The sequence below is a fragment of the Mytilus trossulus genome, chromosome 14 (genome assembly GCF_036588685.1).
Source record: "Mytilus trossulus isolate FHL-02 chromosome 14, PNRI_Mtr1.1.1.hap1, whole genome shotgun sequence".
Taxonomy (NCBI): domain Eukaryota; kingdom Metazoa; phylum Mollusca; class Bivalvia; order Mytilida; family Mytilidae; genus Mytilus; species Mytilus trossulus.
The window spans coordinates 38,242,467-38,263,619 of NC_086386.1; the positions used below are offsets into that span (position 1 = coordinate 38,242,467).

The following is a 21,153-nucleotide window of genomic DNA, read 5'->3' on the forward strand; positions in this document are numbered from 1 at the left end:
CGTAATAGAATACTAAATATATACAAGATACTTTGTTACTCTGTCAGAAATAATTGTGCGCAAAACAAATCCGCAATGTCAAAGCAGAAGATTTATCAGACGATGCTTGATACAGTTTATCTCATTCCAATTCAATTGTTTTCATATCCGGTTTTTTTATATAATATAAAAAAAAACGAATATGAAAACAATTATGAAAATTAATATCGTATGATCAGAAGTAAACAAGATAATATAGGCAGCGAAGAAAAACGTTCATGTCCCTTGGCTTTGCTTGGGGACATAGGAATATAATATGTAACATACACAATGAAAAACAGAACGATTAAAAGTTTACTATTTATTCTTTTCTATTTGTTTAAAGATCTGAAATAATTAAAAAAAAAAAAAAGAAATTACTATACCATCTTTATAAAAAACCGATCTAAACGTATTAAACATTTACCGCAGATAACGTTACAGACGGTAATCCCGACTGTCAGAATGCAGTGGAATAACAGTAATGTTTTAATAATACATCTACCACCTTCGTGGAAAAGGAGACGGTTGACATGTAAAGAAACGTTTTGCGCAAATACTTTGACTGTAAAGTACTAGTAAATAATAGATCTTTAGTTACTGGGTTTTTGTTTTCAATCCCAATTGAATTGCTATAATAAGTCCATTACATTTGATCCTGCTACACACGTTGCTTCCGTCGTTATCTAAAGTTGTTTTATTATCGATTCAATGCCGCTTTCTCCATATCCCCTTTATTTAGAAAAGATCAATTTTTCATTGACCTGATTTGTTCTAATTACACAAAAAATGAAATATGTTTTTCAAAGGTATAGGAAGTTATACTTTAGTTTATATAGTTTAACATTACCCATAAATGTGCAAGAATCACTCCCCTTGACACTTGATAGTTTAACAATACCAAATTAAATAAGCCAAATGTAATGGACTTCGAGTAGCAATTCAATTGGGATTGAAAACAATAACCCAGTAACTATATTTATACCGCACTCGTTCTATTTGAGCAGTCAAAATGTGTTGACCGTATATTTTTATGGCATATACAGTCACTGACATGATATCACTTTTTCTCATGAATATTTAAATAGAAATTTTCGAAATTATAATTAATTATTCATACGACCTATTCAACCTGTTCCTTTTTCCCATGTATACAACGACTCAAACTTATTTCTTTTACAAATTTTATTAAAAAACATTTCACTTGTTAATATTTTTGGTCTGCAAACTATAAATCATTATGTTCTATGCTGACTGTTGATATTTTAGTTCATTCTTAAACCAAATTCGTTTACCATCGATTGCGAATTTCAACAGGTAATGTCGATTTCATCGTGTTGTATATTTCTCCGCCTCCATGATATGAGGCATTTTTATAAAAGGGGGAAGTTCACCAATATTAAATCAAATGATAACATTAACACATTCAACAGCAATTGGAAATGGTTTTTTTTTTTAGATTGCAGTATAAAGACAATAATAGTGCATTGAATTGACATATCAACGATATAAGGATTCGGCCCGAAACGGGGAAATAGCGTTTCTAAGCCTCATCCTTATATCGTTGATATGTCAAGTCAATGCACTATTATTATCTATAAACAGATCTATTATTTACTTTAGAGTCAAAGTATTTGCGCAAAACGTTTCTTTACATGTCAACCGTCTTCTTTTCCACGAAGGTGGTAGATGTATTATTGAAAATGTACGGGGGTGGCCGGTTGTGTTTTGATGTTGGGTTGGACATGATTTACAATAGAGATTTCACAACTATATTCCACTATGATCTTTAATATTATATGTTATTCAGGTCTTAGACAGGGTATATACTGTGACATTCCCGGCTTAGAGTTTATATCCCCTTTCTGAGACCTGAATTACACATATATTACGGATTACCCCTGACTTAATGTTATTTTACGGTGCAGGTTTTTGTTCACAACACATAGTATTAGGTGAAAACCCTAATATGTTCGGCATACGTGAAGGATTTTCTAATTTGCTGTTATCATAATTTTATCGTGTATGTAATAATTTATAATAACACTTTCAACATTAAATTTAATTATTAAAAGTGTAAATTGCGTGATTTTGTACCAAAAATGTATTATTGACTGAAGCACGTCATTATTTTCCCTCTGTGAGCCTCTGACAATCTGATAGCTTTTGACTACGTCACATAGTAACCGGTGTTATGATGACGTTTTTCAGGTTCCATTTGGGGATAAAAACGTCGTATATACCCCGGCAGTTTCCTGAATATATACTGAAATCTCTGTGTTGTTATCCAATCACAAACCTCGACACATTTGTAATCCGTAATATAAATATATATATATATACCAAAAGTGCGCATATTCAGGGCACAGATTCTGACTTCTTCCTTCTACAGTGTACAATTTCAAGGTGGAACTTTTAGAACGCACCAAGTGTTTTACCTATAGATAATGCATGTATGTTCTCAGATTTTTTTTCTTATATCACGATATTGCGTCTCAAACGGTAACGTCAAAGTTTTACGTTTTACGGCGATTACCGATTATTTGGGATAAGTTCTGTATTTCGCTTGCAATTTTTGTTTTGCACATCAATATGGATACTTCTTATAATGTTTTGCTGTACTGAATATGCATGAATTGAATGTAACGTAAGCAACAAACAACAAAATATATCGTATTTGGGTAATGCATAAGCTATATGAAATGAGAAGATATATACAATATGATGAGTGCCAATATGACAACTCTCTACCAGAGATCAATTGACATAAAACGTATTAAATGTTTTTGCCATTTAGATTAGAAAAGTACAAAGTAGGTATATAGCCACGCTTTAGGCCCAATTTTATTTTCACTTTCAGTTCTATACACATGAATCCTAATGCAGAGAAATAAAAAAAAAGCAGTCTGTTTACGCTTCCCAAATTTGAAAATTTGACAAAGATGATTTGTTATTCTCTTGTGATACCATACTTTTTCATATCTTAAGAACCTCATCGAAACGAACAAACCCAGTCATCCAATTTATTGAATACTTTGTGGTCTTTTTGATAGTATATCTTACTATCAAGAAATTTCTATCTGAGGACCTATATTCAGATGATCCACCTTATATAGCGTACCCCGACTCGACAACGTTGAAATCGTACGAAAATCGTCCAGTGGACAAACTTGCAAGACATTTAATTTCTTTGAAAACGAAGTTATCAAAAATTATGTAGCTGTTATGTAAAGATAAAGCACAATTACGGAAAAGCACTTTTTAGCATGCAACCAATCTAAATTTTTAATAAATAACGTCGCAAATGACAATTTATTTGTAAAAACGGCCAAATCCGACATTGGACATCTTGCAAGACATTCGCCAGAAGCCGTTGCTTTTTCATATTCAGTGTGAGTGCTGCAAAAATTCGATTTTGATATGGTCTATGTATGTACTTTTGTGAGCCGAATTTACACAAACGAAATATCATATAATCTTATATTTTAAAATTTTGATAACTTACTGACATCTTATTGAATCTGACCAATATGATCACTATTTGTTTTTGCCAAAAAATAGCGTTGGTCATATCAGAAACACATATCCAGTAATATTGGTATACTTTATATATAAATATATAAAGCATATCATTCATTCGAATTTTCGTGGATATAACACTATTTTGAAGAACACAAACACCCCTGCCAAAGTGATTATGCGTATAGTCTGTTACGTCTGACACGCATACTTTTGACGTTTTGTCATTATGTTGTCCTTATTTTAGACAAAAGTAAAATATAATAAAGAATTTGTACTTTTTTTCGGAATAGTATTTACCTGTCTAGTCTATGGATATAAGTTTTATATAACTTAACTGTTATGATTTTATAGAAAAGCTGTTTATTAATGTGGACTGGTTGATTACACGATCTTGATATGTATTATCTTTTCTTAAACTTTTACAACTGATGGGGTGTTTTTGTAACATTTTTGATGGCTGCATTAGATCTAGAAATGTGTTTTTTTTTAGACACAACAATTTCAAAATGGATTATATGGTCCTGAACATGCCTGAAATATTTGCCACTGGACATTTTGCACCTCAAATCAATTAATTTAAATTGTACTTGAAAATCACTGTACACCCAATGAAATTTTAAAAGCTGAATCGCAGACTCTACCCCGATAGTTGGAAATAAAACTAAATCGGTTAGAATTAATAGGAAATTTACGAAACCAGACACAGGGATATCCATGGCCTGTTTAACAATGGCACCCCGCCATCGTTCAATCTGTCATACAAGTGAGAGGTTTGCTAACCATAAAACCATGTCCAATCCACCATTTTCTGCATACTAAGAAAATGCCTAGCTGAACCAATTCGGAATATAACAGTTGTCATCCATTTGTTTGATTTTGCAGTCAGATTAAGGACTTTCCATTTTAAGATTTCGTCGGAGTCGTTTTTTGTTGTTTTATTTATGTTGTTTTACTTTTTATTACCACCCTCTTGAATCTTTTGATTCACTCATTTATTAAAAAATGATTTCCTGCTAAATTTTAATAATTTTAATACACATTTTTGTCTCCTTTTATACCCTTTCTCCTGTCCCTTCTCTCTTTCCTCCCGCCCCTTCTCTCCCTTCTCCCCGGGCCCTCATATATAAGTTAGGGCAATAAGTGAAATAGGGCATTAAGCTAAAATCATAGGCAATGAGAGAATATATATGAGACAATATCTGAAAAAGTATATTTATACATGTAATATTAGAAATGTAATTAAGAAATGACTTTATATCCAGAATAAATCACATTTTATAGCTGACTATGCGGTATGGGCTTAACTCATTTTTGAAGGCCGTACGGTGACATATAGTTGTTAATGTTGTGTCATTTTGGTCTTTTTGTGGGGAGTTGTCTCATTGGCAATCATACCACATCTTCTTTTTTATATGACCTCAGTACATGTACATGTATGACTAGAACACGGTGTCATGACCTCAGTACATGTATGACTAGAACACGGTGTCATGACCTCAGTACATGTATGACTAGAACACGGTGTCATGACCTCAGTATATGTATGACTAGAACACGGTGTCATGACCTCAGTATATGTATGACTAGAACACGGTGTCATGACCTCAGTACATGTATGACTAGAACACGGTGTCATGACCTCAGTATATGTATGACTAGAACACGGTGTCATGACCTCAGTACATGTATGACTAGAACACGGTGTCATGACCTCAGTATATGTATGACTAGAACACGGTGTCATGACCTCAGTATATGTATGAAAAGAACACGGTGTCATGACCTTAGTACATGCATGACTAGAACACGGTGGCATGACCTCAGTACATGTATGACTGGTCAGTACATGTATGACTAAAACACGGTGTAGTGACCTCAGGACATGTATGACTAGAATCCGTTGTCGTGACTTCAGTATATGTATGACTAAAACACGGTGAAGTGACTTCATTACATATATGACTAGAAAACGGTGTCATGACCTCAGAACATGTATAACTAGATCACGGTGCCATGCCAGTTAACAGGAAACAAGGAGAAATACCACATATACTGACTTGTCTCGGCTGTAGCTGAGGTCATGTAACGTTATAGCAAATAATTTCACATTCACGAAGTGTTCTCCATAACTATATGTTCAACGGTTTAACTTGGCAAAAAATCGTTTTTATGAAATTTATAAATTTTGTAATTTCAAAATGCTGTTTTTCAAAAGATTTCTCGTATCGTTTTTTAAATATTGATCTTTGCACTTTGAGGTATTTGTTCGCTGAATTTTCAGTAGCCGCCACCTTTATGGTCTATGCAGTATAGTCATTGTCAACCTTAGCCGACACACTGGCTCCTATTTTAGATTGACTAGTTACTAAATGACGTCCTGAAATGCTAAATTTCTTTTTTTTTGTCGTGTGACGCCTTCTTATGAGAGAATATAGTTATCAAAAGTACCAGGATTATAATTTTATACGCCAGACGCGCGTTTCGTCTACATAAGACTCATCAGTGACGCTCAGATCAAAACATCTGAGGAAAAGATTATAAAGCGGTCTTTCGATACGTAATATTTTTTTGGACTATAGATTGACCTTTTATTTGTTTTTAACATGTATATAGGGTCTATATATATATATACATTGTAGGCATACAGTCAACTGCCATGTGACCGCCCAATCTCATATTTATAAGTCGTGCAAACATGGTTCATAAGTTTGAATGGGTCTACTCACGTTTAAAAATAAATACTTTTTCATGAGCCCCTGTGTCGATAATAAATCTCATGATATGTAAATATTCACTTTAAAATAATAAACTTCATTTAACATAAAAATATTGAGCTTAAATTCTATAAAATTGTTATAAAGCCATGTCGCCAATTTCGAATAAGAAATATGCAGCCAAAAAACTGTTCTGTGCACAAATTTCATCAGTGCTATTTCTTGTTTAAATCCAAATGATCCTTATATATGAACTATTGAATATGAAAGTAAGAATAATATCATTCAAAACACCGTGCCACAAAATGTTTATCGTCAATTTAGATGTGTTCAGTTTCATGATTCTTCCATGACGCCGATTTATAAAGTTTATCTCAAAATGAGCAATTTACAGGTACAGTGCTTTTAATATTTGTTTATTGGTTGAATAGAGTTAAATTTTGACTGAATTACTATCTCAATCTGTCATTGTACCCGAAAAATCCTCATAAATATTGATGCATACCTGAGATAAGATTATCTTTTATGAGGGGACGACCGTTTAAGTTCAAAGAGGGACTTTCAAGGGGGAGGGGATACGGTTTTCCTATAAAATTTATTCTGATCGACAATTTGATGATAAAAAATAGTTTGCTTGATAATGTTGAAAAATGAAATTAAAATGTTAGCGCTTTGTGCAAAACAAAATCTTACTCAGAAAAAAAAACCATAACCCAATCCCTCTTGAGGTTAAATGGTTGATACCTAAGAAGATATTTTATTTAAAATTTATTAAAACATGAACACACATTTCTTTTAAGACTGAGCGTTCCTAATGACAAGTTACTAAATCGAATGAGAGGACGAAATCATACTTTTAGCATAGTCCTACTAAAATGCGCCCGGGGAAGAACAAATAGCGCCCGGGGGGAAAGAAAATGCGCCCGGGGAAAATATATAGATATTTCATTGGCATGAAACAACTTTGTGTCGATGAAATAAGTTATGTGCATTGATTTAAAAAAATAAATTTAGACAAGTAATTTGTAAATTCAGATAATAGACATTTATAATATTAAAGCACAATCACACGTATGAATGTTTCAATTTTCACAATAATATATATGAATACTATTTCGAAAGACAGATAATTAATAGATCACAGTTTATGTGGAAGATTTATGAAATGTAAAACTTCAAAAGACATGTTTTTCAAAAACAATATTAAAATGAAAAATGTAAAAAAACAACTTAAATTTCACAGATAAATATTTATCTAATCAAAATTAAAAGAGTTATTCATGATAAACCAGCAAATAAAGCAGAACTATACATGTACAGTAGGTAAATGAAGGGGGTAAAAAGCAGGAGTTTCTGAATTGGTTTAATTCAAAACTAAGCATTAAATTCCTGATAAGCATAGACAGTGAAACAGTCAAAGTTTTAGTTTTATAAAAAGATATAAACAACACTTTCGATGTAGCATCGTACTTATCCCCATTTATATTAAGGACAAAACAAGCAATGATTTTTTTAAGGAAAAAAAATATTGTTATAAAATATTATTATTTTATTCTCCGGGGCGCTAATTTTCCTTCCCCGGGCGCTTTTTCCTTCCCACGGGCGCTTTTTCCTTCCCCCGGGCGCTTTTCTTTTCCCGGGCGCTCTCGTGCGCTCTCGGGCGCTCCCAGGCGCTTTTCAGTAGGACCGCTTTTAGCCTGTTCCAAACAGTATAATGCATCCTGGGATTGAAATCGTCTGCTATGGTTCGTCCCGTCTAGAAATCTTTCTTCTTTGTCATTCATAGTGTGACTGTGTCATCATTATATACAGATTTCGATGTTGTTGCATTAGTGAAAATTTCACAAATCGTACTTTTCTTTATGACTATACTATTCATTGGTACAAGTTTACAGAAACACATAAAAAAGGGGGAGGGGTAGACTTATTCCAAAAGTAAATTGTAAACCATGATACAGTAAACACATTGTCTTTACTACAGTTTTCGTTGAAAGATAAACATAAAAATGTTATCAGAGATATGATAACGAATAAATTGTTACTGTTCTACTTTGGAAAAACAAACCATGGCCATGATTGAGTCACGAGAACATCTTTTAACCGGAAGTTTACTCTTGACACAGTTCTCAGGGCACAATATCATGAGTATTCAAAGATCATTATAGAGCATAAATGGAGAAATTCAAAATCCCAGAAATAAAGGAAGAGCTTGATTTTGACAGACAGGTTATTTAATTAAATAGACCAAAAAGGCATAGAAATAAAAATTAAAAAATAGGGTCTTTAAACAGAAAGAGTCTCTACAGAATTAAGTGAAAGGCTAAGTCTTTCAAGACCTCATAACTATTTGGACCATAAGGTTCACATACTAACTTTTATGAAAAATTACCAATTAATAAGTGGTGGATTGAGAACTTATTATAAAGGGAGTGTGTGTTTTTAGGGGGGGGGATATATGTTAACTGACTGACTTAGGGGAGGGCCGCTCTAGTCAACTAAATTTTTCCAACAAAAAAAAGGCCCCTGGATCATGCACCTATCGTGCCTATGTAAATGTCTAATATAAATTTAAAAAAATACCTATATTGTGCTTTTACCATGACTAAAAATTTCACTTCCCCAATTTTAAAGAATTATAATTTATAAGACTAGTTTTTATTGTTCATGTTAGGACTTAAAAAAATCATTACATGCACTTCTGTCATTTAGAATCTGATATTAAAAATGCATGGATAATTTATTGACATAATCATGATAATATTGAAAATAATTGTGATGCCAGGCTGATGTTATAAACAATAGATTGTTAACTAAAAAATGAAGATTTTCCAATTCACCCATGTTTTATATGAAATATTAGTATTCATTGTACATTAACAGGATGAGCATTTTGTTTTCAGGGTAATCACAATTCCATTGATGATCATCTGGCTTCCAATTGTAAGTAACAAAATACTCAACATTTTAAAAAAAAACAATTTTGTTCAAAAAGAGAAAAATAACATGAAGTCATTTTATTTTAAAAGAATATATATGGTTTTGTAACCAGTTTCTCAGATAATAATTGTCCTCCACTACATCCAGCCTTATTTAAGCTCTCTAACACAGTTTAAGATTCTAATCTGAATCACATTTTTATAAGCCAGTCAAAATTTTGATGGGACATATAATATGGTTTACAAATGGAATTCCGGGTTATTCAATGATCTGACGGGTGTCAGACTCCTGGTTGATACCTCAGAATTGTGAAAATCTTGGGTCACACCCGCTTTAAATGACAGGTATGAATGTCTGGCATCTGTCTGTTTATACGTCTGTGTCCAGCGAGACATGTCCCACCGTAACTTATGAACGACTCATCCAAATTTCATGAAACTTAATACAGTTGTTCCCTGTGATGGTCAAACGATCTGTATACATTTTAGCGAAAATGTGATTAAAACTTTTTGAGTTTACTGAGGGGACTTTGTAACTAAAACAGGGGTGTATTTATTTTCACATGTCGCCTTGTATCTCAAAAACTGTTTATGATAATTGCTTTAAACTTTACAAACTTCTTAGTTATATTAATCTTAAGATCTGTATAGTTTTTGATGCCAGATGATTCAAATTATATTTAAGTTATTGAGTTTTTTGTAAAAAAAAAAGGGGGTGCTTTCACATGTCGCGCTGAATCTCAAAGACAATTTATGATTATTAATTAAGACTTTACACACTTTTTAGTTATATTTATCTTAAGATCTGTACACTTTTTGGTGATGATTCAAAATTTTATTTTAAGAGTCATATCATTGAGTTTTTGTTAAAAAAAGGTGGGTTTTCACACAGGGGTGTCCTAACCCAGGATAAAGGAGAGGTTCCAGCTATACAACCCCATTCAAATGCATTGATCAGCCCCCAAAAAAGGGGGTTTTAAACACCTGGAACCCCCCTGGATCTGCTAATGTCACATTGTCACGCTGTATCTCAGAAACTATTTATGATTATATATTATAAATGCACACAAGACAATGAGCCTATCATGCGCTCATGGCGCAGCTGTTTAAAATATTATTATAAAATTTATATCAAAAGCTGAAATATAGCAGTGGTTTCTCTAATGTTCTAAAATCATTGCTAATCAACTATTTTTAAAGAAGTTATGTCCCTTTATAATAAAAATTATAAAGAAAGTTGCATTGTCAGATTTTTATGCAATATATATGTAAGGTATTTATCAGCAATGTTTGGACTACTTTAAAAACAGTACTGCATGATCAATAATTTGTATATGCCCTTCAGTTGTCTTGTCACATTTTTATGACTTGAAATAACCAATTCTTCTGTTAATGTATCAAAATAGTTGAATTGTCAATAGATTGAAGAATTCAGAAAGCTCCCTTTTGATTTTGAAAGTTTTTGACTTTTTTTGTTCATTATCATTAGCTGTGGGACTTTAAAACCAATTAATTTTTAAAAGGTTTTTTTTACATATCACTTACTTAACTCAAGAGTCAAGTATACTTGAATTGATATCCTCGAAACTTTACATTATTGATGTGATTGATAATTAAAATTATTATTACTTATAGAACTAATATATAAGTGTGTAAAGTTTTAAGCAATAATAATAAATTGTTTTTGAGATTTGGTGTGACATGTAAGAAAGTGTTTCCCCTTTTTATCTGCTTTGTTGTTGGACAGAGTTATGACAATCTAGTGTCTGATTTAAGTAAATTTTCAAATAATGTTCTACAAATTGGAATGATCTTCTAAAAACATAGCATATTAATCATGCAATTGTTTGAATTTGGTTTATAAAATATTTTTTTTGATTTTGAAAAATCTGATATGTTTTTCCAGAGTTATTGGACTTTGATCATCAGATAGATACATTAGGAAGACTCACTTATGATTTGAAAAATTTCTGGCATTTATATATATATATGTCATTCCACAGTTTCAAATATTTAGGACTTTTTAACAGTAATATTTGATACACTCTTATATGACTTAGTTAGTGTATCTTCATGCAGTTTAACTTTTCTACAGAGCTATTGAATATTGCCTTGGGAGAACGGCAATTGACTATCCAATTCTAGTTTTGAAAAAGCATTAATGATACGCACAATAAATTAGTCTGTCTGCTTTGTTCATGAGTTATTTTCCTTTGAATTGTAAAACTTGAACACAATCAAATTATTCCGGGTTTCCTGTAAATAATGTGGTTTTACTTCAAATTTGTTTTAATTTTTTTTAAATTTCATCAACTAACAGGTCAGAAAATATAATTAAATAAGCCAATTGTCAGAAATCAACCAAACTGGCACAGGTTAAGAAGTTGTGAACCTGTTATTTTGTATTTTTCTCTGAGTATTTGGATATTTCACATATTGAAACACATTAATAAAAGTTGTCTATCTTAGTATTTCCTGCTTGTATCAGATCATTTTGTTACCACAAATCCTAGAACAAGAATGTGTCCAAAGTACACAGATGCCCCAAACGCATAATCATTTCCATGTGCAATGGACCGTGAAATTGGATAAAAAATCTTATTTGGCAACATGTAAAATTAGAAAGATCTTATCATAAGGAACATATGTACTAAGTTTCAAGTGGATTGGTCCATTGGACTTCAGCTTCATCAAAAACTACGTACTTGACCAAAAACTTTAACCTGAAACTCACACTTTCATTGTCTTTGTTCATTGGATCCTGAAATTGGGGTCAAAAGTCTAGTTTGGCTTTAAGATTAGAAAGATCATATAATAAGGAACATGTGTTTTAAGTTTCAAGTTGATTGGACTTCAGCTTCATTAAAAACTACCTTGTGTGATAGACCATAAACTTTAACCTGAAACTTGCACTATCATTTTCTATGTTCAGTGGACTGTGAAATTGGGGTCAAAAGTCTAGTTTGGCTTTAAAATTAGAAAGATTATATTATAAGGAACATGTGTACTAGCTAAGATTCAAATTGATTGGACTTCAGTTTCATCACAAACTACCTTGACCAAAAAATTTAACCTGAAGCTGTACGAACGGACGGACCCACAGACCAGAAACATAATGCCCCTCTACTATCATAGGTGGGGCATAATAAAAAGACTTGACCAATATATTTTATGGATGGTATTATCTAGTGCACAAGAAGCTTGTTTTATCATTATTTATTTGAAGCACCAGTATTTCTTTATGTTCTTAAGAGGTAATCTTCAATAAAACCATCCAAAATTCCTGAATTTGTCCAAATTGGTAAAATTATATAATTTCCAAAAACTTTAGGTATTCAGGAGTTAAGGAAGAACACTAATTTTTGTTAATTTGCACCCATTTACATTAAAATTATAATTTTATATTTAATAGTGTATACACAAAGGAGGAGACATTTAAAAGTACATGTATGTTTTATTTTTAGTTGATGCAGATGAAGTAAGACGTCTTGGGAAAAGATTTTGCAAACTAGACAAAGATAATTCTGGTTCTTTAAGTGTTGATGAGTTTATGTCCATTCCAGAGTTGAAGGATAATCCATTGGTCCAGAGAGTTGTATCTATCATTGATACGGATGGCAATGGGGAAGTGGATTTTAAAGGTACTATAATTACATGTATATTGTAAAATTAGTTTTTTTCTTTCTTTGAAATAACTGTTTGGAAAAGTTTTAAATTAATCCCCACATTTGTCATTTATTATATACCTCTTCAATCTTACTGGAATCAATATTGTGTTGAAATGCAATTTTGGTTAGCACTTTCATCTCATTTAAGGCCAGGTGAGCATTAAATTGCCATTAGGGACTACAAAATTCGCTGTCAATTTAGTTAGCTTGGATTTTTTTTTATCTCCTCTTAAACTACAGGTAACAGGGCCATTTTTACCAAACTTTACAAAAGTTTAAAAATAGTTAAACCTTGGAATTAGATTCTATCTATTACATAGCCTCTGTTGCTGAAAAAGAGGAGTGGGAGAAGGGGCAGGTGTTGAAATAAATACCGTACTGTAAATGCAGAAATTATTGCGATATTTTTATTAATGCAAAAATTGAGACTGTTTTACAATTGCAATAATTTAAACTTGCATTTAATATGTTAAATAAAAATCTCTATGATATAAACAGGATTTTTCTTAATATCGCAAAAATTAAAATCACGTTGTTAAAAGTCTTAAATGACAAAATAGCAATAATAAATGCACGCAAATAATAACGTATACATTTACAGTAAGCAGGTCTACTTCCCCCATTGGAGTTCTTTCCCCTGAAATGCCAATTTATGGTAGACTATATCTCCAGTGAAATTTTCATAAAACCTAGAATACCCATTTTAGAGTTATATAACTGATATGTAAAAATTTTCTATTTTCACAGCTATACATTGATTATTATCTGGAAAACAATTACAGATAGATTGAAAATTACCAGAACACAATGAGTCAACATGAACTAATTATTAGTCAATTGACCTTAAATAGGAGTTATTGAAATATTTTACACAAATGATTTGAAAATTTTAATTATATCATTAAAGATTTTTAGTTTACTGAGGTACAAAAAGCATATATAATTTATACATGTTTATGACAATGCTCCACTTACTTTTAGTCAAAGAGATGATTTCTTGCAATATATCACTTATATTAAATCTTTGAGAAGTTCAGTGTGTTCTGTGTGAGTTGATGGACCACTCATCTACATGTATGTAGTAATGGTATTTGTATGTTTAAGGGGGCTCCTGGGTATAAATCATTTTTTTTTCTAATATAGGATTTCGCTTTATTTTTTTATAAATGAACTTTATCCAATACTTAATAGAAAAATGAAATAAAAAAATGGGATCACAGTCCATTTAAGCTCAAAATCTGACTCCGGAAGAAGCATACATTTTTGTTAATGCCCTTTTTTTCTGTTGAACTAATAGGCGAAATTAAGGTAATATCAAAATATAAAAATAACCTAATTACAGAAATCGCTTAAATTTTACAATTATTTAGTTTATGTACAGCTTATTTGAAACAATAATAAAAAGATGTAGGTCACCGATGAGTTAAAAAAGATATTTTAAATTAAATGCCAAAAAATTGCATTTTTGCACCAAAGGGAGACAATTTGGAGCTTTTTAAATGATATAACCATTTTAAAAGTCAGACTGATGCCAAACTGAAATAATTTTTTGGGTTGATTTTTGTTCCAAATCATAAAGTAATAACTAATAGTGTAATAAATAAAATTTGTAATGAAAAAATAAAGGTTTACATTTTTGCTGAATTTTTTGTACCCACGAGCCTCTTTTGATTGAAAAATGCAACAATTTCTCTAGAAATGTGTTACACTCCATTCTTTTTTATTTTAGAATTTTTAAATGGATTGTCGCAGTTCAGTGTGAAAGGTGACCCAAAAGATAAACTGAGATGTATGTTTAATTTTATTTAGTTTATGATGATAAAACAAAAATATGAATCATTGTAGAATTGTATATGATACTGTGTTCTTTAAAATTAGAAATTTAAGCCTGGTATTTTGTCAGTCACATGAATTAACTCATCAAAGATATCAGGACTAAATTTTGTAAATACACCAGATGTGTGTTTCGTCTACAAAAGACTAATTATCAGTGACGCTCAAATCCATAAAAGTTAAAAGGCCAAATAAAGTATGAAGTTGAAGAGCATTGAGGACAAAAGTTCCTAAAAATATTGTTCTTATAAAATATATATTATTTGCAATGCAGATATGAAAATCTGTAACATAGAAATTTGAGAAAGGTGTTTGACATTAGATTACTGTGGATTCATTATTATTCGTAGGATACCAATTTTCGTGGATTTCGTGGGCACAGTCAAACCACGAAATTAAATATTCAACGAATGATAATTTTTCTATAGGTTTGTATGCAGACTTCAGCAAAACCACGAAATTAAATATTCACGAATATGCAAGGTTTTCTTAATCCACGAAAATTGGTACCCACGAAAATAAATGAATCCACAGTATAGTCAGACAATTGGCATTACTTGTCTGACGGAACTAAAACTTGCATGACCTCTTGATAAAATCATGTATAATCACAAAATGAAAGCAGGGTAACAACATTTTTTAGCTCACCTGTCCCGAAGGGACAAGTGAGCTTATGCCATCACTTGGCGTCCGTCGTCTGTCGTCTGTCGTCCGTCGTCTGTCGTCCGTCGTCTGTCGTTGTAAACTATTTCAAGAATCTTCTCCTCTGAAACTACTGGGCCAAATACTTTCAAACTTTAACTGAATGTTCCTTAGGGTATCTAATTTATAAATTGTATCCGAAGTTTTGATCTATCAACAAACATGGTCGCCATTGCTAAAAATAGAACATAGGGGTCAAATGCAGTTTTTGGCTTATAACTCAAAAACCAAAGCATTTAGAGCAAATCTGACATGGGATAAGATTGTTTATCAGGTCAAGATCTATCTGCCCTGAAATTTTCAGATGAATCAGACAACCCGTTGTTGGGTTGCTGCCCCTGAATTGGTAATTTTAAGGAAATTTTGCTGTTTTTGGTTATTATCTTGAATATTATTATAGATAGAGATAAACTGTAAACAGGAATAATGTTCAGCAAAGTAAGATTTACAAATAAGTCAACATGACGGAAATGGTCAAGTGACCCCTTTAGGAGTTATTGCCCTTTATAGTCAATTTTTAACCATTTTTCGTAAATCTTAGTAATCTTTTACAAAAATCTTCTCCTCTGAAACAACTGGGCAAAATACTTTCAAACTTTAACTGAATGTTCCTTAGGGTATCTAGTTTGTAAATTGTATCCGAAGTTATGATCTATCAACAAACATGGTCGCCATTGCTAAAAATAGAACATAGGGGTCAAATGCAGTTTTTGGCTTATAACTCAAAAACCAAAGCATTTAGAGCAAATCTGACCTGGGGCTATCTTGTTTATCAGGTCAAGATCTATCTGCCCTGAAATTTTCAGATGAATCAGACAACCTGTTGTTGGGTTGCTGCCCCTGAATTGATAATTTTAAGGAAATTTTGCTGTTTTTGGTTATTATCTTGAATATTATTATAGATAGTGATAAACTGTAAACAGCAATAATTTCAAATGACGGAAATGGTCAGTTGACCCCTTTAGGAGTTATTGCCCTTTATAGTCAATTTTAACCATTTTTCGTAAATCTTAAAAATCTTAGTAATCTTTTACAAAATTCTTCTCCTCTGAAACTACTGGGCCAAATACTTCCAAACTTATTGTTTATCAGGTCAAGATCTACAATGTATCTGCCCTGAAATTTTCAGATGAATCAGACAACCTGTTGTTGGGTTGCTGCCCCTGAATTGATAATTTTAAGGAAATTTTGCTGTTTTTGTTTATTATCTTGAATATAATTATAGATAGAAATAAACTGTAAACAGCAATGATGTTCAGCAAAGTAAGATCTTCAATTAAGTCAATTTGACCAAAATTGTCAATTGACCCCTAAGGAGTTATTGCCCTTTAAGGACTTTTTTCGCAATTTGTTCATCATGTTGACTTACTTTAAAAAATCTTCTCCTTTGAAACTGCTGTATCAATTTCAGCCAAACTTAGGCTAAATGAGTTTCAGAGTATTTAGTATAAATTTTATATTTTATTTCCTTGTATGTCAAGAAACATAGCTACTATGGCTAAAATAGAACATAGGAGAAAATGATTATTTTTTTTGGCTTTTGAAGAAAATAGGATGATCCAAAAAACATTTAAATAAATTGAAAAGCCAAAATAATCATTGATGAGAGATTTAACCAAAAGAATTAAGGTGAGCGATTCAGGCTCTTGAGAGCCTCTTGTTTTTTATAAAGTTTTCGAGTATTGACATTATACCCGCCTGAAAAATGTTAAAAAAAATTGTCACATGGAGCATGATTGATTTACACAGATTTCTGTTATCCTCACCCAAGTGTTTAAAAGATAAAAAAAAACTAATATAAAGAATGAAACAAAAAAAAAACTACTTATGGTAATAAATAGATTAAAGACTTGGTAAAAATACTTTTTTTAATTTTTAAGCCTCCCCTTTTTTAGTTCACCTGGCCCAATCGGGCCAAGTGAGCTTTTCTCATCACTTTGCGTCCGTCGTCCAGTGTCGTCTTCGTTAACTATTTACATTTTGAACTTCTTCTAGAGAACAACTGAATGGAATGAAACCAAACATGGCATGAATGTTCCTTATGAGGTACTGACCAAGTGTTGTTACTTTGTAGCTGATCCATCATCCAAGATGGCCGCCAGGGGGGGACTTAGTTTAACATAGGACCCTATGGGAAATGCATACAAATGACTTAATTCTTTGAGAACCACTGAATGGAATGAAACCAAACATGGCATGTATGTTCCCTTTCAAATGCTGACCAAATGTTGTTACTCTGTAGCCGATTCATAATCCAAGATGGCCGCCAGCGTGGGACTTAGTTTAACATAGGACCCTATGGGAAATGCATACAAATGACTTAATTCTTTGAGAGAACCACGGAATGGAATGAAACCAAACATGGCATGAATGTTCCTTTTAAGGTGCTGACCAAGTGTTGTTACTTTGTAGCCCATCCATCATCCAAGATGGCCGCCAGCGGGGGACTTAGTTTAACAATAGGACCCTATGGGAAATGCATACAAATGACTTAATTCTTTTAGAGAACCACTGAATGGAATGAAACCAAACATGGCATGTATGTTCCCTATGAAATGCTGACCAAGTGTTGTTACTTTGTAGCCGATCCATATTCCAAGATGGCTGCCAGCGGGGGACTTATTTTAACATAGGACCCAATGGGAAATACATACAAATGTCTTCCATTAGAGAACCGCTGAATCGAATGATGTCAAACATAGCATGAATGTTCCTTATGACATGCTAACCAAGTGTTGTTACTTTGTAGCAAATCTATCAACCAAGGTGGTTTTCAGCAGGGGACTTGGTTTAACATAGATCCTTATATGGGAATACATACAAATGTCTTCTTTTATAGAACCACTGAATTTAATGAAAACAAACATAGCATAAATGTTCCTTTCTTAATGAGATGCTGGCCAAGTGTTGTTACTTTTAAGCCAAATTTCATCTTTTTATATGATTTCAAAAATACAAGTAGAATCAGGTGAGGGATACAGGCTCTTGAGAGCCTCTATAGTTTATCCAGCCATTGTCATACAAGCAAAAGTTACATGTAACAAACAACACATGAGTTCATGTAAAAAAAATATAATTTGATCTATGATATATATCCAACATTTTACAAACATACAGTTACAATTCAAACAATCCTAAGTGATAGCATAGAATAATGCTCCCAGAAAGGGAAGGCAGAAGTTCATAGTATTTATTCTGATGATATAGACACCATACCACCTTACACTTTAGTACTGTAAGATCACAGTGATTTCAACTCATTTATTTATTAAACTGCTGTAAAAATTAATATTAAAACATTAAAATCAACTTAATGCGGTATGAGCTTTGCTCATCGTTGAAGGTGTACCATGACCTATTGTGGTTAATGTCTGTGTCATTTTGGTCTCTTTAATGGACAGTTGTCTCATTGGCAATCATACCACATCTTCTTTTTTATATTAAACATAGACATTTAATAAATTTATTGTTAATTTTATTTCATATTACAGTTGCCTTTGCTATTTATGATATGGACAAAGATGGATATATATCTAATGGAGAATTATACCAGGTGTTAAAGTTAATGGTAGGTGATCATCTGAAAGACACCCAGCTACAACAGATTGTTGATAAAACTGTTGTTATGGCTGACCAAGATATGGATGGAAAACTGTCATTTCAGGAATTTTGCACTGTAAGTCAAAATAAATATATTGTTTATTATTAACTACGTGTATCTATTAACAAAAGCAACACTTAAATGAGCTGAGGCCAATTAGGAAATGATCATGTAGTTTACAGTTTAAAAGTTTAAAAGTAACATAATTATATATTCTATTTTACAGGTTGCAGAGAGTATTGAGTTTCACAAGAAGATGGTGGTGGACCATGTGTAGAGTTAGTATGCCAGGAATTTAAATGATCTCAGACTTATGTTATATTTTTTGGAGCCATGAAATATTTCTTCACAAATGTTATATACTTTTCATTTGAAAATAAAAAAATGTAAAATAAAACAGTGACACTGTGTTATATTTTGGTGTCAAAGGAATGTAAGCTTGATATAATAGTATACATGCAGTCATTACATGCGTTCATTATCACTGAACTAGTATATATTTGTTTAGGGGCCAGCTGAAGGACGCCTCCGGGTGCGGGAATTTCTCGCTACATTGAAGACCTGTTGGTGACCTTCTGCTGTTTTTTATTTTGGTCGGGTTGTTGTCTCTTTGACACATTCCCCATTTCCATTCTCAATTTTATTATATACCACCACAAGGTTTCTATAGTATTTGTCCAGTTATTTAAAAACAGTTATAATTGACTATTTTAAAGTTTAAATATATAGGTGTCCTATATATACAGATTTATCCTATAATATAGTTTGAATTGTAATTATGTTAAATAAAAAACAAGTTAATATCAGTTAAGAACAATGCAGTAACAAATATTTTAAGTGAATTTTCAGTGGTATTGAAAGGCTACAATATAACCCCAAAAAATTAGGGTTTTTGAATGTATGCATTTTCTTTAATTTAGGTTTGCACTGTTTTATTCATTTAACATACTGTACACATTTATACAATACCTAATTTTTAAGCTCAACTGGCCCAAAGGGCCAAGTCAGCTTTTCTCATCACTTTGCGTCGGGCATCCGGCGTCCGTCGTCAAGCATAATTTAGCTTTTACAAAAATCTTCTCCTCTGAAACTACTGGGCCAAATTAAACCAAACTTGGCCACAATAATCATTAGGGTATCTGGTTTAGAAAATGTGTGGCATGACCCCGCCAATCAACCAAGATGGCCGCCACAGCTAAAAATAGAACATGGGGGTAAAATGCAGTTTTTGGCTTATAACTCAAAAACCAAAGCATTTAGAGCAAATCTGACATGGGGGTAAAATTGTTTATCAGGTCAAGATCCATCTGCCCTGAAATTTTCAGATTAATCCTACAACCTGTTGTTGGGTTGCTGCCCCTGAATTGGTACTTTTAAGGAAATTTTGTCTGTTTTCGCTTATTATCTTGAAAATTATTATAGATAGAGATAAACTGTAAACAGCAGTAATGTTCAGCAAAGTAAGATCTACAAATAAGTCAACATGATCAAAATGATCAGTTGACCCCTTAAGGAGTTATTGCCCTTAATAGTAATTTTTTACCAATTTTTCGCAAATTTTGTAATCTTTTACAAAAATCTTCTCCTATGAAACTACTGGGCCAAATTTAACCAAACTTGGCCACAACCATCATTGGGGTATTTAGTTTAAAGATTGTGTTCCGTGACCCAGTCAACCAATCAAGATGGGCCCCCATGGCTAAAAATAGAACATAGGGTAAAATGCATTTTTTGGCTTATAACTCAAAAACCAAAGCATTTAGGGCAAATCTGGCAGTAGTTAAATTGTTTATCAGGTCAAGATCTATCTGCATTGAAAATTTCAGATGAATCAAACAACCCGTTGTTGGGTTGCTGCCTCTGAATTGGTAATTTTAAGGAAATTTTGCTGTTTTTATGCCCCACCTACGATAGTAGAGGGGCATTATGTTTTCTGGTATTTGCGTCCGTTCGTCCGTCTGTCCCGTTTCAGGTTAAAGTTTTTGGTCAAGGTAGTTTTTGATGAAGTTGAAGTCCAATCGACTTCAAACTTAGTACACATGTTCCCTATGATATTATCTTTCTAATTTCAATGCCAAATTAGAGTTTTTAGCCCAATTTCACGGTCCACTGAACATGGAAAATGATAGTGGGAGTGGGACATTCGTGTACTGAGGACA

At 32.3% G+C, this 21,153-nt stretch overlaps 1 protein-coding gene across 3 annotated transcripts; it reads left to right on the forward strand.

The window, feature by feature from the left end:
* Positions 1-7,954: 7,954 nt before the first annotated feature.
* LOC134695709 (calcineurin subunit B type 1-like) lies at positions 7,955-19,404 on the forward strand. Of its 3 annotated transcripts, none has more exons than XM_063557079.1 (6): positions 7,955-7,999; positions 9,155-9,194; positions 12,655-12,831; positions 14,588-14,647; positions 18,885-19,069; positions 19,221-19,404. In XM_063557079.1, the coding sequence occupies exons 1-6, from the start codon at positions 7,997-7,999 to the stop codon at positions 19,269-19,271; spliced, it is 516 nt and encodes a 171-aa protein (XP_063413149.1). In that variant the 5' UTR covers positions 7,955-7,996; the 3' UTR covers positions 19,272-19,404. The 3 variants fall into 3 exon arrangements, with proteins under 3 accessions (XP_063413149.1, XP_063413148.1, XP_063413150.1); XM_063557078.1 differs by lacking the exon at positions 7,955-7,999 and adding an exon at positions 8,348-8,480; XM_063557080.1 differs by lacking the exons at positions 7,955-7,999; positions 14,588-14,647 and adding an exon at positions 8,354-8,480.
* The last annotated feature ends 1,749 nt before the right edge of the window (positions 19,405-21,153 follow it).